Here is a 15,585-nt window from a genome sequence, read left to right as displayed (position 1 = left end):
AATCTCCTACCTGTCACCCTGCGTGACGAGTACAGTAGGCTACGTTATTATGTAACAGGAGCGGTCTACAAAATCAACTTCGCCTCCTGCTACATAAAGTTATGTCATTCTGTCCACCACTTTCAGACTCACCCATATTAACTTCAGAACCAAGGGTTTGAGAAATGGGAGGGGACGGGGTGTGCTAACCCCCCTTTACCATGGGCGGTGACAAGTCACTCTTTCCTCAAATGTATTGGTCACAGATGGTATCACTCACTGTTATTGGTCAGTAATTGGTTGTTCAATTCTTGCTTGTATTTCAATATTCTGCAGTATTAGCTTCGAACTCGATTCCTGAGCGGCTAGCTTTCAGCTGCTCCGTGGTGGAAGGTGCTCGTGGCGCACTTCTCTTTTTGTTGGGATTACAAGGCTGTGGAGACCTTCAAAAAGAGAAGTTATTTTCCTGCTCTCTAGGATTAGGAGCAGTAGCCATCTACTCAGGAGTGGGTAAATTACTTCCACGTTTTAGAGATGGCAGACACTGAAGTTTCCTCAACAACCCCCAACGAAGAACCAAAAGTTGAGGTGAGTCAGGGAATGGGAGATGTAAAAGAACCCGTCAACGAAGCAGAGGCAAAAGTTGTCGAGAAAGAAATTTCAGACATGGCTGAGGAGCCTATAGACACTCCACAGGAACCACCGATGGAGATTACGGACCTCTCCTCTATCCCTTCAGCACCCGAAGTGCCACCAGAAACAGCGCCGCAGGCGCCGGCGGCAGATTCAGTGACGAGCACCACAGAGGATGCCACGGAGCAACTGACAAAGGAGGCGGTGACTGAAAAAGCAGCCCCAACAGCGCCAGCACACACGGAGGAGATTGCAGCAGCTGAACCCGTCCCTAAAACAGAGGAAAAGGCACCCGAGGAAACAACGCATAAAGTAGAGGAAAACCATACGCAAGAGCCTGAAGTGGAAGCGCCAGTGGCAGCACCAGTGGTTCAAGAACCAGTGGTAGAAGAACCAGTGGTAGTATCCGCACCGCCTGAACCCGTAGTATCCGCACCGCCTGAACCCGCACCAGTGGTTGAAGAACCAGTGGTAGTATCCGCACCGCCTGAACCCGCACCAGTCGTAGTTGAAGAACCTGTTATTATAGCAGAGGAACCACCTAAAGTGGCAGCTCCAGTCGAAGAACCCATTGTTGTTGAACCCCCTAAAGTAGAAGAGCCAATTCCTGTACCCGAACCCACTAAAGTGGAAGCACCAGTCGAAGAGGTATTGCCTGCACCCACGGCACCATCCTGTAAGTATTCCAATATGATACTGCAAAATTGTTCCTTTTATGGCCGAAAATGATGGGGTACCCGATGTTAGCTAATGTTCGTGTCAATGTGGTAACATCATGTCTTTTCTCTTAAATTCACAACCAAATGTTGGCACTTCTATTTACGTTTTTGGCTATTTTGTTGTACTTTGACTATTCTAAATAACATCACATGCCATTATGAATTACATTTTTCAATGGCAGCAAATATTTATTGATGTATGATGCTGCTAACGTTAGAACTACTTAGCTTGCTAGCAGAGCACTGTCCCGGCTGATCAGACATGGCAAGCCTAGCGTTATAACATAGCCTACATTGCCGCAAACATGTGTTTAGTCTATAATCGAACTCCTTTTCTCCTGAATTTATACGGAAAGTATTATTCTTGGGGTTATTACTCAGTTACTGGTGCTCATGATGACTTGCCATGAGCTCAAGGCATGAAAATGATGATGCGGCCCACCTGTTTTCATTTGCCAACATCAGGAGGCGTCAATGCGCGGATGAAATAGCCATAGCAAAGCATAGGCGTAGCATGAGTGCTTGGCTGTGCTAAATCTGTCTGCATTTGTCACACAGGCAGTTAAAACGTTACAGTGTCTATAACTGAACTTCTAATTAAATCATAAACACAAAATCAGATTTTGTATGTACGTGGGATGTGTGAAATGTTTGTTCTAACATTATGTCTCGACTTGATATTTGGTCTCCTCCTTATAGCAGGCTAGCCAAGTTAGCCATTCGATGCTGAAACAAAGACATTACATGGGAAAGTGAAATACTACTTCACGTCCGAACTTGAGATATACATTGTAATATACAATTTAAATACCAACGTTGTTGTTTCATAACCCTTTAGACGGATAGTGGATTGGATCTTACTTGGATCTAGCGTTTTTGTTTGTTAAGCACTGCTGAATTTGTGAGGCTTGGTCTGTAATGTTAATTGATAGTGGTGTTGATGATTTAGCCTAGATCTGTTACATTATTTTACTTTTGTGGTTTTCACTAAATTTGATCTAGTTTGGGTACAGTATAACCGAGTGAGATGTCCGGTCATGTTCCATTAATAACTTTATGCAAGGTGAAATCACGATGTCTAATTGAGGGCGGGGTTGATGATGACAAGTGAATCTAACAGACCGATATTGGCTAACAATGCAAGTCCTCCGAAGGCTGTGTCAGCTGTAGCTAACCTCCTAGGCCGAGGTGTATTTTGTGGGACAACAGATTGAGAGGGTGTGGTCAATGGAGCCCCATGATGAGCTCATTGCCCAAAGAAAAATAATGGCTTGTGGCCTACAACTGTAGGCTTTACCAGTTGAAAAATAATAATAATAATAAAAAAAAAAATAGTAGTTGTAATGACATGAATTCTACATTTCCTAGGGTAGCATGACTGATTAATGCCCATGGTCATAAAATCGACTGTAGAATAAGAACATAAAATGTAAGATTGAAGATGACTTAGAAAATGTTGCACTTTACTTTACTGGTTGCTTTACACTGATGACCTCTATGCTGAAACTGTTCACCTTAACATATTTCTCCTCTTGAGTTTTTCCACTTTACTTTGAGCAAGGGCTCCCAATCCCATTCCATCTGCTCTTGCTTGGTTACAGTGGAGGACTGTAAATGCTGAAATCGTGTTCCTGTATTTCCTAATCTCATCTACCTCTTTCCACACTGTTCTCTTTCTGATTATCTGTCCCTTGCTGCTGTCGGCATTGTTTGTTTTTTTCCTTTCAGATGAACCTGCTCTTCCTGCCTTTGCTCCATCTCAGATTCTGATGCAATTCCCTGGAGGCAAGTTCCCTCTTTGCTTTCTGACTTGACTATATTTCACCACTTTTTGTTGTTTTGTCAGTCCTCTGATAATCTATGCGGATCTAACTAATGCATTTGAATCTGTTGTGCACGATTTCTTGTCAGAGAAAAATGTGAGTTTTGTCTTGCATTTTGAAAACTTATACGAGAGCAAAGTGTCTGATGAAATAGTAAATACAATGCAGTAATAGCATGCACTTCACGTGGCTTTGTTAGCTTTCCAGATAAGCTTATATTTTGATACAGAGTGAAAGGATGACCTGTCAGAACTTTGTCTTTAACCTACTCTGATGGGAAACACCTCCTCTGCCTCTGTGAAGGCATATAGGCATGATGCTAAATGCATTTGAGTGTGGAGTATGTCTATATTAATCAATGAGGTGTTTACACACACACACACACACACACACACACATACAAAAGACCAAGTGGTATGTCTACCTTAATATCCACTTTTGGTCTTTCCTTCACTAACTGTTCTCACCTCTCAGAAGATAATTTTAAATCACTCCAGGCACATTAGCAACACTGAGCCTGATTGTGATTATAATCAGACAACTCTGAATGAAATGCAGGCAGAGCACTGCAGTTAGGGCTCAGTTTCTGAGGTTTAAAATATGATCCCTAGGACACCTAAGATGACTGTTGGCCTTGGTGCCTCCAGTGGATCCCCTCCATTCCCAATACCCCTGTCCAATCCAGTTTACCCCCCTCCTGAACTATTTGATCTATGTTTTAAATGCCTCTAATCCAACAGAGAACTGGAGTTCTTCATTACTAGCTTCACAGGATAGTGCCAAGGTTTCAATGGATTCCGACAACAAGGACATGATGTCTGGGCGCTCTGGGTACGATCACGACCTGCTGGGAGGATCAGACGATGACCTTCCCTATGAGATGCAGAAGAACCCGTTTCAAGGCATTAACCTAGGGGATGGCATGAGCACTGGGCTTAGTCATTTTGAAGACGACCCAGTTGGAGGCAGAGCAGCCCAAATGTCTGAGAGTCCGACACCGGATTTAGTTCAATACGCACATGATGGAGAAATGCAAGATAGCTCTCCATTTCAGGATATAGAGAAAACCTATGATCCGGTTCCGACGGCACCAGAGCCGGCCATGCAACCTTTCAGTTCTTCGCTACAGTTCTCAACAGCTACCGCAGAGGACGAACAACCTGGCTTGCCCCCAGTTCTGCCCGACATTTTGAAGTCCTCACCTCTGAACCCAGACAAGATTGACTCTGGCTCCTCTGAAGGGAGTCCAGACCTCAGCCCGGTCCACAGACGAGGGACTGAATCACCAAACATCCCCATATCTTTGTCTGCCAACAATCCTTTCACTTTTGACTCCAAGATCTCACTCTTGAAGGAAATGGCTGAAGAAACAGAAGCCAAAGCGAAAGCGAATTCCCCTGAAGAGGAGAAAGTCACTGAGCAGAGCTTTGGTGCCTTTGACCTTGTCAAGGAGACCAAGGACACTCATGACATTGAGCCCCCACAAGATGAGTATAAAGATTGGAACCCATCCAACCTGGTGTCTGCTAAGGTAGCAGACAAGTTTGAGTGTCTAAACTTCCCTAGTGGGAAAGCTCGAGAAGATTCCGACTCTGAAAGTCCCTCAGCAGATTCTTTGTCCCCAGTTTTGGAAGCGATGGCTAAAAACCCAGCAATCTTCCAGGTAGAGAGTGACAAGGTGGTGCCTGAGGATAAAGAGGTAGTTGAGGCAGCGGAAGAAGTATCTGAGCAGGAAGTCTCCTCTGAAGAGTTTGAGTTTGTCGAAAGACCACCCCGGGGAGCAATTGATGAGTTTTTGGAAACGCTGGATTCCACAAAGTTCTCAAAGACATCCGAGTTCACTATGGACGAAGAACCAACCTCACATTTTAAGCAAGAAGACCACGTGACTGGGGTATCCTCAACATCCCAGGAAATGTCAGCCAATCAGAGCTCATACCTTCTTCTCACAGAGCCAGGAAAGTCTTCTCCTCAGAGGAGCAAGGCTGGCCTCGAACTAGCAGATGTCGAGGAGTCCCTCTTCCAAGCCCCTCCCTCTCAGTCCTACACAGGCCCAGCAAAGACAACTGCTGAGAAGACCAGTGTGAAGATGCCAAACCTTAATGTTGGATCAGGTAACTCCATGGGCCTTTGTAAAGCATTTCATCCCCCCCTGAAGACTCAGTTCACCCCTCTCCAAACTCCATCCATCTTTTGTCCCATTCTGTTCTTCACATTTTCTGCTTTATGTTCTATGCATGTAACAGTCACCACTATGCAGTCATCAACACTGAATTTGTGTGAGCGTGTGTGTGTGTGTGTGCATGCAAATGCATATGCATGACCCTAACTTAAATGGCATATTTTTCTCCATCATCGTAAACTTTTATTTAGTAGCCATTATTTCATGTCCTTATCTCATTTTGTTTTTTAGAGTCAACAGTTTATGTTGAAAGATCTGCAAATGTTGCAGTCTTGCTAGACACAAAGCCACATACATTTAATTTAATTATCTGTTCTTGTTTATTTGATCTGCATATGTTTTTTTTTATTGCACATTCAAGATTTTGACCTATTAAGTCAAATAATCTCATGTGAAAGCTCAAAGTAAGTATCCACTAGATTTTTTCTAGATGTTTTAATTCAAGATTATAACACTTGGTAAGACATCACTTTTTGCATGGTTCTGCAGTTATTTTTTTATGGGTCTGTCTAAGACATTTGCAGTGTCTTGTACAGAGCGGTTTATCATTTTCATTCACTGTTTTCGTTATCAGTAGCAATATACCAGATATCATGTTGAAGAATCTACACTTAAGTGTGGTAATGGCTCCATGGGGAGTCGAATGTAATTGCCATCTGGAATTTTCTGTCCTGCATTGCAACACTGACTGAACCTATCAGTGAGATTGCCTTATCTATTTGACTGAAGATATATAGTCAGTGTATTGTTTGTGATAAAGGCTCAGGCTCAGCGTGTTTGGCAATACTAGTCCTTTCAGCAAGAATAGTATCTATCTCATTTCAGCCCATCCCCAAAATGTGATCCTTGTACTGCCATTTATTTCAAATGGCACCAAACCCGATATGCTGTTGTAAGACTTTGACTCCACTCTGTGGTTTTTATTTCCACTGTCTACATGTGGGCGTTCAGTCTCAATTTTTTGAAGCGCAGATTCAATACACTTTTTTTAAAGCACAGATACTGACTAGGCATATTTAGTGGAAAGGCCCCCTAGTGGTACTGTATACCCCTCTGCCTCTGCACTGGGGGAAGTAGTGCTGACTTGTAGCATGTGTGAATGTGTTGAGAACTGCAGGTAGACGAATAACGTGGAGATCGAATCCTTTAAGGAAAGAGCAGTTACGCAAGCTATCGTATAAGCTCTTATGAGATGCGTTCCATAGTGTCTGTATGGCATCAGTGAATAGAACTTCAACCAGAGTATTTGCTTACTCTCCATTATTAATAGAAAATCAGTTCACAGAACTCCAGAAAGAAAGATTCCATTCTGTGTTTGAGAGGAGCGTGAGGAGGAAGGAGAGGGTGACAATGGGGAGGTCTATACACTGTTTGTGTGTGACTGTAGTGGGGTAGAGAGACAGAGAGATGGTGTGTGTGTGTGCTGTGGAGGGAGAGGTTGGCAGTGGGGAAGTTTATAGTCGCTGCGTCAGTGCGTTAGTCGCTCGCCGAGCCAGCAGACAGTCAGCTGACCTCAGCCCTGCAGCCTGAGGGAGCGAGAGAGAGAGAGAGAGCAAAAGGGAGGGAGCGCTGCAATCGACTCACTTGTGGGAGCCTTCATTCCCTCCTCCTCCTCCTCCTCCTTGTTCCCTGTGCCCCACCCGCTGCTGCTGCAGCCAAGTGCTCCACACGCTGCCTGGGATGCCCAACTGATCCCTGCGGGTCGTCTTTCCAGATGGAAAACATGGAGAATACGGACAGCCAGCATGGATCTAACTGGAAAAGGGGTACAGTCATATTAGCCTTTGTCTCTATGGTGGAATTGTGCTAATAGTGAGAACTGTTTGAAGCTGATCCCTTGGCTTGGTTGCTGTTTTTGATATTGAGAGGCTGATATGTTTTCGCAAAGATCTTAGAATAGCCTGATGATGATGATGATGATGATGATGATGATGATTATTTGACAGTTTAATCAAACAAGTAATCGTGGGGTGTGTAACTGCTGTGTAGATTTTGTAGTCCAGATGTCATTTTGAGTTTGGAATTGAACAGTAACATATTTTTTGCTGTCAGTACTGTTTACTGCTGTGCCTCCCAGGCAGGGAACCTTTGGACCTCATTCAGCAATGGCCTGGTCATAGAAGTCTGTACAAAGGTGCTCTGGTGCAGTCATTTGTGAAACTGATGTTCCCTATTCATTGAATTTGTAGCAGAGGTACTGATGAAGCAGTGGAATCCTTTGTGATGACGCTTTAAAATGACACTCCTTTTGGGTAGGCTAGGGTATCCAGTTCAGCCACTGCCTGAATTGACGGTGATGCTCTAAACTTTAGTGTGGTTCAGGGCAGCTGTTTTTAAAGTTTTATTATCCATCGTTGGCTTGTTTTTAGATTGTACCGATGAAACGCTTTGCTTAAATTAACATAGTTTGTCCTTCTGAGTCTTCTGATCTTCATGAGTTATGACCCAGTCCCCTGTTACAACATTTGGTAGTGTCTCAATTACAACACTGAAACAGAAAGGGCATTATGTGAAGGGTCAGCCATCAAGGCATCACATCACTTGGACTGTAAAATGTTACACTCCCAGTATATGGTGTATGACACACTCTGTGTCACCGTGTTATAAAACAAAGAATGTGTGTGTGTGGAAGTTCTGTGAGTTATCACTGTTCGATATTCCATGGGAGACACATCTCATGTTTGCTTTTCACAAGTTTGAGAATGATTGTGAGAACTCTTGTGACATCAGGTAGGCAGTCAGCAGGACCATCTGGAACTGGCCAATCGGCCTGTCAGGATGACACGTGGCTTGACTGCACAACTTTTACAGTTTCTGTCCAAGAAACCTCTGACCCAGCATAACGACATGACTATGCATTTTCATGTTTGCCACATAGTCTTCAGAACAGAGGGATACCTTTTCATTCAGTAATATTAAGCCTGCATGATTTCCATATTTGACAGGTTTAGATGTTGGTGCAGTGTTTCATTGTAAGGGGGATCTGATGGGGCATATGCACAATTCTGGTGTGACCTTCTCCATCTTCTGTTGTATAACCAATTATGTAGGCCTAGTCTATCTTTTATAGAGGCAATTAAATCGATGATCGAATGTTCAGTCACATACAATTATCTGATTTGAATGCTGCTTGTGACCACATGTAGCCTATCTCCATCACATACATGACTAGCTGATAATTAATTTAGATGTGTAATAGGAAAACGTGTAAATAAGAAGGCACACAGGCCTACAATCTGTATCACCATAACGTGCCTGTTAGCTACACTGTCAGGACCACAAGCCATCCAGCAGGAAGTGCCTCCCTCTCCCGCTTGCTTAGCTGAGTAGCACAGAGAGTGCTGGTGCATGCTCGGAGGCGCAAGATGGATGCCAAGCGGGGTTAGTTCTGTCATTATCCCTGGTTTATCTGTGCAGGCTAGCAAATTCGTGTTTTCTCTTTCGAAGTGTGGTATTTTGTTATTCTATTTTCAGTTAAAAATGTGGAATTGGGTGATTGGTGATGATTAACATAGTGTTTATTTAGTGGTGCGATTAACGCCCGTCCGAATGTAGCACCGTTAGCTGTCTACTACAGTGTAGCTGCATGGACTTTGCTAATATGATCGGTGGACTGAGCCAGTGATGTCAATTGTGGATTTCGCCTGCCATATTTACTGCCAGTCGTATCGTTTGCGTCATTATAAAGATAAATGTTCGCTGGAGGATGGCTAGTTTGAACGAACGTGTATTAGGATGAGATCAGAACGCTTCACAATGTGTGGGCTATTTTTAGATCCTCCAGATGATGGTTCATGCTTACCTTATGTAGTTACAGACACGTTCGGAATGACCAAATAGCCGTAGTCAGTTATTGAATGCTAATGCATACATTATTCAAAATACCGGAGAGACCAAAGTCTACAAGGACACTGCAACCGAAAGGCATGCATTGCGACGTGGTCATGAGCGCGTATGTTAGCCGTCTATATATGGAGAAAATGTGCCTCAATGTGAAGCTTGGGTAGAGGCGTTTATGGGCTTGAGTCATTTGTATAGAACTGGCATGGTAAATCAATTAGAAGTTCTATTGCGTTCAATTCTGAAACGTATCAGGAGTTGGGTGTCCGGGTCTCTCACAACTACGTTATGGCCGTGAGACAGGTTCTGCTGGACCATCCGCGAACTGGATAAATGGGGTTAATGCCTGTATATCAATTCCCTCTTTGAGCTATGTTTTTTTTAGTTTAGAAAGCTGTTTCATTGCAGCTGAAGGGAATTCTGAACACGCACCAATTTTGAACATGCCATAATATTTTTAAACGACCAGGTTCAGCAGTCGGAATGTCTCTAATCTAATTCTAGACTGACCGGTCAGGAATTGGCACTGAAACTCGAACATGGGGGATCCCTAGCCCCTAACTGTCTGTAAAACCAAGCCCACCTCGTCACTTTGCTCAAAGTAACTGTAGGCTATCTAAAAAGCCGCTAATCGGTGTGTGCGCTTTGCACGAGTTTATGACTGCGCAGGCTGAAATCGAGTATTGTAGGGATTAACCCTCCGGGTCTGTGTTCTATTCTGGTAGTGTACACTTCAGTGCGTGCTATTCAAGCTCCGTGTCTTGGCTGTCAGCTGACTAGGACATCAAGGATTACCTTTGACTGTTGTGACAAGTGCTGAGCTGTAGTCGTAGTGTACAACTAGTGGAATTTCTCATAGGACAAGAACTTTATTAGACACAAATGATCTAGTAACCTAGTTTTGTTGTGTAGATGGGTTACCCCGGTGGCTCAGACATTTGTAATATCTGGTCAGGTGTCAACAAGGCCCTGACCAGTGACCACACCAGTTTAGCTGACTGTAACCAATGGTGAAATTGTACTTACATTGGTACATTATACTCCTACCGAATCCTTTCTGAAGGTTTTACATGCAGTTGTTTACTCTGGTTCAAAGAAAATGCAGATCGGTGTCATTTAAAACGGTGCCATCAGCGCTACCTACCCTCCCCTGTCTCCTCTGCCACCCATCCTTTTCTGTGATTGGTTAATTCGTTTTTGGTGATTCAGAAATGGGCTGGAATAGAAGGATCACCAGACAGGTCTACAGAGTAAAGTGAAATGTGCTCACTGATTCGTCTGGGTTCACCTAGGCAATGACTTGGCTTGATTAAGGGACAAATTCATAGTGACTTTATTTATTTATTTATTTATTTATCTTTCATATATTTTGTTTTACTCAGATTGGCAAAATGATATGATGTGTGTTTTTTTTTTTTTTTTTTTGTGTGTCTTCCAATTTTTCCCACCTTTTTACATTCCATTCATTCCATCAGCACAACCTTAGTTCCAAGGCTCTCTTTTGGATGTAAATTTTGAGTTTGAATGTTATTTTGATGCATTAAATTCATTTCTCAGTGTTTTCTGAGGGGCCACACAGTAAAAGCCTGTGCTCTTTACTGTGACTTTGGTGCAGAGGCCTCATGTTGCACTTTCACACACATCTGACTGACCTCTTCCTCCTCCTCCTCTGGCCTTCAGTGGTGGACCTCCTGTACTGGCGCGATGTCAAGACCACGGGCGTGGTGTTTGGGGCGAACCTGCTGCTTCTGTTCTCCCTGACTATGTGCAGCATCATCAGCGTTCTCTCTTACGTGGCCCTGGCCCTCCTTTCGGTCACCATCACCTTCAGGATATACAAGGGCATCCTCCAGGCCATCCAGAAATCCGACGAGGGGCACCCATTCAAGTAAGTACACTTTGACTGTACTTATAATGTCTGCACTCTCCTTCTCTAGTAATAGGATTGATTGGTGCATTGATTCCTCCCTAAGGTCGTCTCAGCACTGTAGCTTGAATGTTATGCTAGTTAACATCTGCTAAATGAATAAATGTAAGTGGCAGTCACACTCAGATTAGCTTTTCAACTATCACTTGTTGCATCAAAAGTTGAGATTAGTTTAACTTTGCCGGAATGTTGTTGTGAGACAGTGGTTATTATGGCTGTACAAGTGTCACTGAATTTCATGAACATTCCATGGTCTCCCGTGGCTACCAGCTGCCAGTCCCTTTTTGTCTGATTGGGCCTTTGTTTTGCAGTAGCACTTGGTGACCACAAGCATGTAGACATTCATGCTCTGATTTTCTATATGGTTTTGGTCCGAGCTTTCAGCAGGAATTTGTTGTTGTGGTGTTGTATGTATTGAACTCTGTTGCCAAAGGAAACACCAAGCTAGCCTGATGGCTTATCCATTTCCTGGCAATTGTGCTGAGCCTCACTTTGCCTTGTTGCTGGCCTGGCTGGTCATTAAGATCAAATTAGCTGGGTTTAGCCTGGAGGGAAAGTGATTGGTGCTCAGTCATGACTAAGCCGTTTAGTCCCTCTTAAAGGAGTTTTCTCAGGGAATCAATGAAAAAGAAAAGAAAATCTTCCCATGAACAGACCAGCCCAACTACAATTTGATCAAAGATTTTGTGTAAGCAAGTCTGCTTTTGTTAATATATGTAACTATATATGTGACATATATGTAATCCAGGCACTGCAGAGGGATGTGAAACCGGTTTTATGGAAATCACTACAAATCCCCTTTTTTAAGGCTCCAACTGATCATGGCATAAATGTCCATCTAGGACTTGGTATGTGTAATGCAAAGAAACCAACACACGAACAACCACAAATAAGAGTTCGAATTTAATTCTCATTTGATTATCATTTGTGGGACCAGCGAAATGGTCCGCCCATTAAAAGCAGAGACTGCCATGTCGCGGTTATAGGGCTTTGCACATTATAATCCCCTGGCTAAAAGCCCTGTTTTGTTTGGCAGACTGTACCTGGATAAGGAATTGGCATTGTCTGAGGAGATGGCTCACAAGTACAGCGATGTGGCTTTGGCCCGCATCAATTCCATCATCATTGAACTGCGACGACTATTTCTGGTTGAAGACCTGGTGGATTCACTTAAGGTGAGCCTCGTCATGTACAGTGTGTCCCTGTTGATGAAGTTACTGAGATCTTACACCTGTTATCAAAAGCCAGGATTTTAGCAGGATTTAGTGGTGAGTATGGTGAGTAAGCAAGGAGGGGGTTGACATTTCGTTCATTTTTCTCTTTGCCTAGAAGAGTGACTTTTGTAATGCAAGCTGAAAGTGAGTTTTATATCACAAATTGTATTATTCCAGGATAAATCTGACCTTGTTTTCTATATACATGTCTCTCTCTGTTTGGACTTGAGACTTGAGACCTTTAAGAAGTGTCTGTGTGTTGAGAAGTTTTTTTTCCCTGGAGGGTACTCCTGTGCCTCCAATGTAAAGCCGTGCGAGGAGCACGTGATGAGTGGGGTTTGGCCTTATAGAAAGGCACAGCTGCTCAGGTCACATACCTATCAACACCTCCAGCACAGAGCCAAACACTGTCTCCGGATTGGGCCCCTGCAGGCAGTAGGCAAGGGTCTGTCACCAGGCCAAAGCACCCTCTGGTAGGAATAGAAGAGCCAATGGCAGAGGCTCCTGTGCCAAGGTGTGTGGACATTGGCTGGTCTTGTAAGGAATACTGTGAGGAATATTATTTTCAGTGGTTCCTGAACGTGATGCCACGTGTGTAACTAAAAAAATATATATAAAAAATTAACAAAAATGACCTGTCCTGCACAGGACATGTCTTTGATATTTGATGGTTATGGTTGGTTTTAAATATTTAATTCAGATTCATGTGAAGTATTTAATGTTGTGTTTGTTTCTTTTGTAGTTTGCTGTGTTTATGTGGATTCTGACCTACATTGGTGCCTTGTTCAATGGACTTACCCTCCTCATCTTGGGTAAGTGCTGTCTAAAAGCTGCATTTTTACTGTGGTTGCAGGCCTTAAAAGGGCTGGTGTTCAAACAGTGGAATTATTTTTACTTGGAAGTTCCCACTGCTACTGCCGGCAGTAACATGTAATTCATAGTCTGCCCAAGCCTTATGCAAAGCTAATATTTTGACTGTGGGAATAATTTTATGTTTATGGAGTGATAGTCTTATTTTCTTCGCTGCTTCCTTTCAGGTTTGATTGCAGTGTTCAGTTGTCCAATTGTCTATGAAAAGCACCAGGTAAGCCAAAAAAGGATATTGTCTGTAGTTAAGCCACCTCAGAGCGAATCTCAAATGAAAGGGATTTCTCTTGGTTCATACTGTACCCTCTACAGTGCATGCAAATATGAACATGTGCCCACACTTGCAAACTGACACTAAGGTTTCCTGTCAGTCCATTGTGTAAAGAAAAATATGATGTAATGTATTTTGGTCCGTTGATAATTAGTCTTTATTACCTTTCTTGTAGACCAACTGATTGCCTACATGTTAGTGCTGTTTTTGCTTGTGTTATCAGTGTGGTAATACGTTTTGATTCTGTTTCTTCAGACACAAATTGATCATTACTTGGCCATGGTTAACAACCAGGTTAAAGACATTGTTGGAAAGTAAGTATGCCTGTTTTATCGCCATATTGAAAACCACTTTTACCTGTGAAAAGCATTGTGTCCGTCCACTTTTCCAAGTAGTTAGAGCTATATTCATGTGGCTGATTTCAGGGATCATATAGAAAGAACACTGAGAGAATTCAAATACTGATTATGCATGTGCTCCATCTATGTTCCTCTTTGTAAAGAAGTATGTATGTGAGTGTATTGATGTGACCTTGTGGTATCTGGTGTTCCAGGGTCCAGGCAAAGGTGCCTGGTCTTAAGAAGAAGGCAGAGTGAAGTGTGGAGAGCTGATGTCAGCTCTTCTGAGACTGTGTGAGGGTCTGGCGAAGAACGGGGGAATCTGAAGCCCTCCTCATCACTTGTTCTTTCAAAAGTGTTTTCCACTGCAAAGAAATTCCCAATGACCTGTGGAAAATAATAATGATAAAAAACCAGGATTCACTCGTTTTATTTTTATCACTAGCTCGTCAGTGTAGCCATTTGTAAATGAAATTACATCAAATTTCTTATTTATCGGAAGAAAAACAATGAATAAACGATACACTGGTTTGATGAAATCGAGTCCTTGCTCATTGAAAAGGAGTGTATTTCACTTTAAACTGTCCTGAAGTGTGTGAGCTGGTTCTTTTTTGTAGTGTCTTTCACGGGTTAGGAAGTTATTACTTTTTTCATCTTTTTTAAGAGGAAGGGTTGAATGGTACCATGATGACAAAAAGCATCTGTCCATATATTACTTTTTGGTATGGTTTAGTGATATTGTGATTTTACTGTTTTATTGATTGACTGTATAGTGGTCTTACTGGGTCAGATGTGCACTATGCTGTACACCTGGAGACAACCATTTAGCAAAAAAAATGGAAATGACTAAATGGCAAACTGAGTTTGAAATGTGTCAACCTACCTAATCCTTTTGATGGCTGAGCTCAAAGTGAGGACAGACTATTTGTGCTACAGTATATGCTATGATGCAGTTAAGAGCTGGCTAGGGCTTCATGGGACAAGCCTGAGTTGTTGTGTCACTGTCTGGAACTTGAGTCCACCTCAAATACTTCAGCAAGTTGTCTCCAGTCTTCTACTGACATCCGAAAGTGATGAGTCATGTCTGCCCCAGTGACACCAACTGTAGAGGTTCACAAAAGCTTCTAGGTCTTGATTGTGGCTCTTGTGTTTCTCTAGCCACACCAAGCTGCTCCATACCACTTCATGCTTCAGTATCTCTAGAAACCTTTTAGACCTTTGCGAGATAAAAAGTGCATCGACTAAGCCATCGTTTCACCTCATTGCAGCTACCTAGTTAAACTCAAGACGAAACACGTTTACAGACATTGACTTTAATTTACAATAACTATATATGCTGTCTTTCTGTGGACCCAGTATCTAAAGCTGCAGAATAATTTAACTTGGAAACTTCAAGCATTGTTTGTTATGCAAGTAACGTTATTAATTGTGAATGATTCTTCATACAGTTGTTATGAACTCTAATGAGAATTGTCTGTGGAATGCATTGTGAACTGTAAACAAGTATCAATAAAGCTTCTAGAAGAATGTTTTTTTCTGCCTGTGTTCTTTAGATCAGGTGAGCTTTTGGCTGTTCAGTGAATCACTGGGCACTGTTTACTTGTCCTTCTCTGTCTATATAGTTGAAACCAGAAGTTTACATACCCTTAGCATACATATGCTAAAGTTGACTAAAACAATAAAAAATAATCTTTTGGAAATTGATCTTAATGCCTTAATTAAACAAATGAGGAAAAATCCAACCTTTTCGGACATTCATTTTCTCTGTTAAAGAATAATGTATTGTAAATAA

At 42.5% G+C, this 15,585-nt stretch overlaps 1 protein-coding gene across 6 annotated transcripts; it reads left to right on the top strand.

Annotated features, from left to right (window-relative positions):
- Positions 1-311: 311 nt before the first annotated feature.
- On the top strand, positions 312-15,320 carry rtn4b (reticulon 4b). 6 transcript variants are annotated; one of them, XM_048270550.1, is made up of 10 exons: positions 312-996; positions 1,036-1,288; positions 3,060-3,116; positions 3,895-5,268; positions 10,857-11,064; positions 12,140-12,278; positions 13,060-13,129; positions 13,355-13,401; positions 13,711-13,769; positions 14,009-15,320. In XM_048270550.1, the coding sequence occupies exons 1-10, from the start codon at positions 514-516 to the stop codon at positions 14,049-14,051; spliced, it is 2,733 nt and encodes a 910-aa protein (XP_048126507.1). In that variant the 5' UTR covers positions 312-513; the 3' UTR covers positions 14,052-15,320. The 6 variants fall into 6 exon arrangements, with proteins under 6 accessions (XP_048126507.1, XP_048126506.1, XP_048126508.1 ...); XM_048270549.1 differs by having other exon boundaries at positions 312-1,288; XM_048270551.1 differs by lacking the exon at positions 3,895-5,268 and having other exon boundaries at positions 322-1,288.
- The last annotated feature ends 265 nt before the right edge of the window (positions 15,321-15,585 follow it).

Source organism: Alosa alosa, chromosome 18, assembly GCF_017589495.1.
Source record: "Alosa alosa isolate M-15738 ecotype Scorff River chromosome 18, AALO_Geno_1.1, whole genome shotgun sequence".
Classification (NCBI taxonomy): domain Eukaryota; kingdom Metazoa; phylum Chordata; class Actinopteri; order Clupeiformes; family Clupeidae; genus Alosa; species Alosa alosa.
The sequence above is the reverse complement of the archived record's forward strand: the minus strand, read 5'-3'. Positions and strand labels throughout refer to the sequence as shown.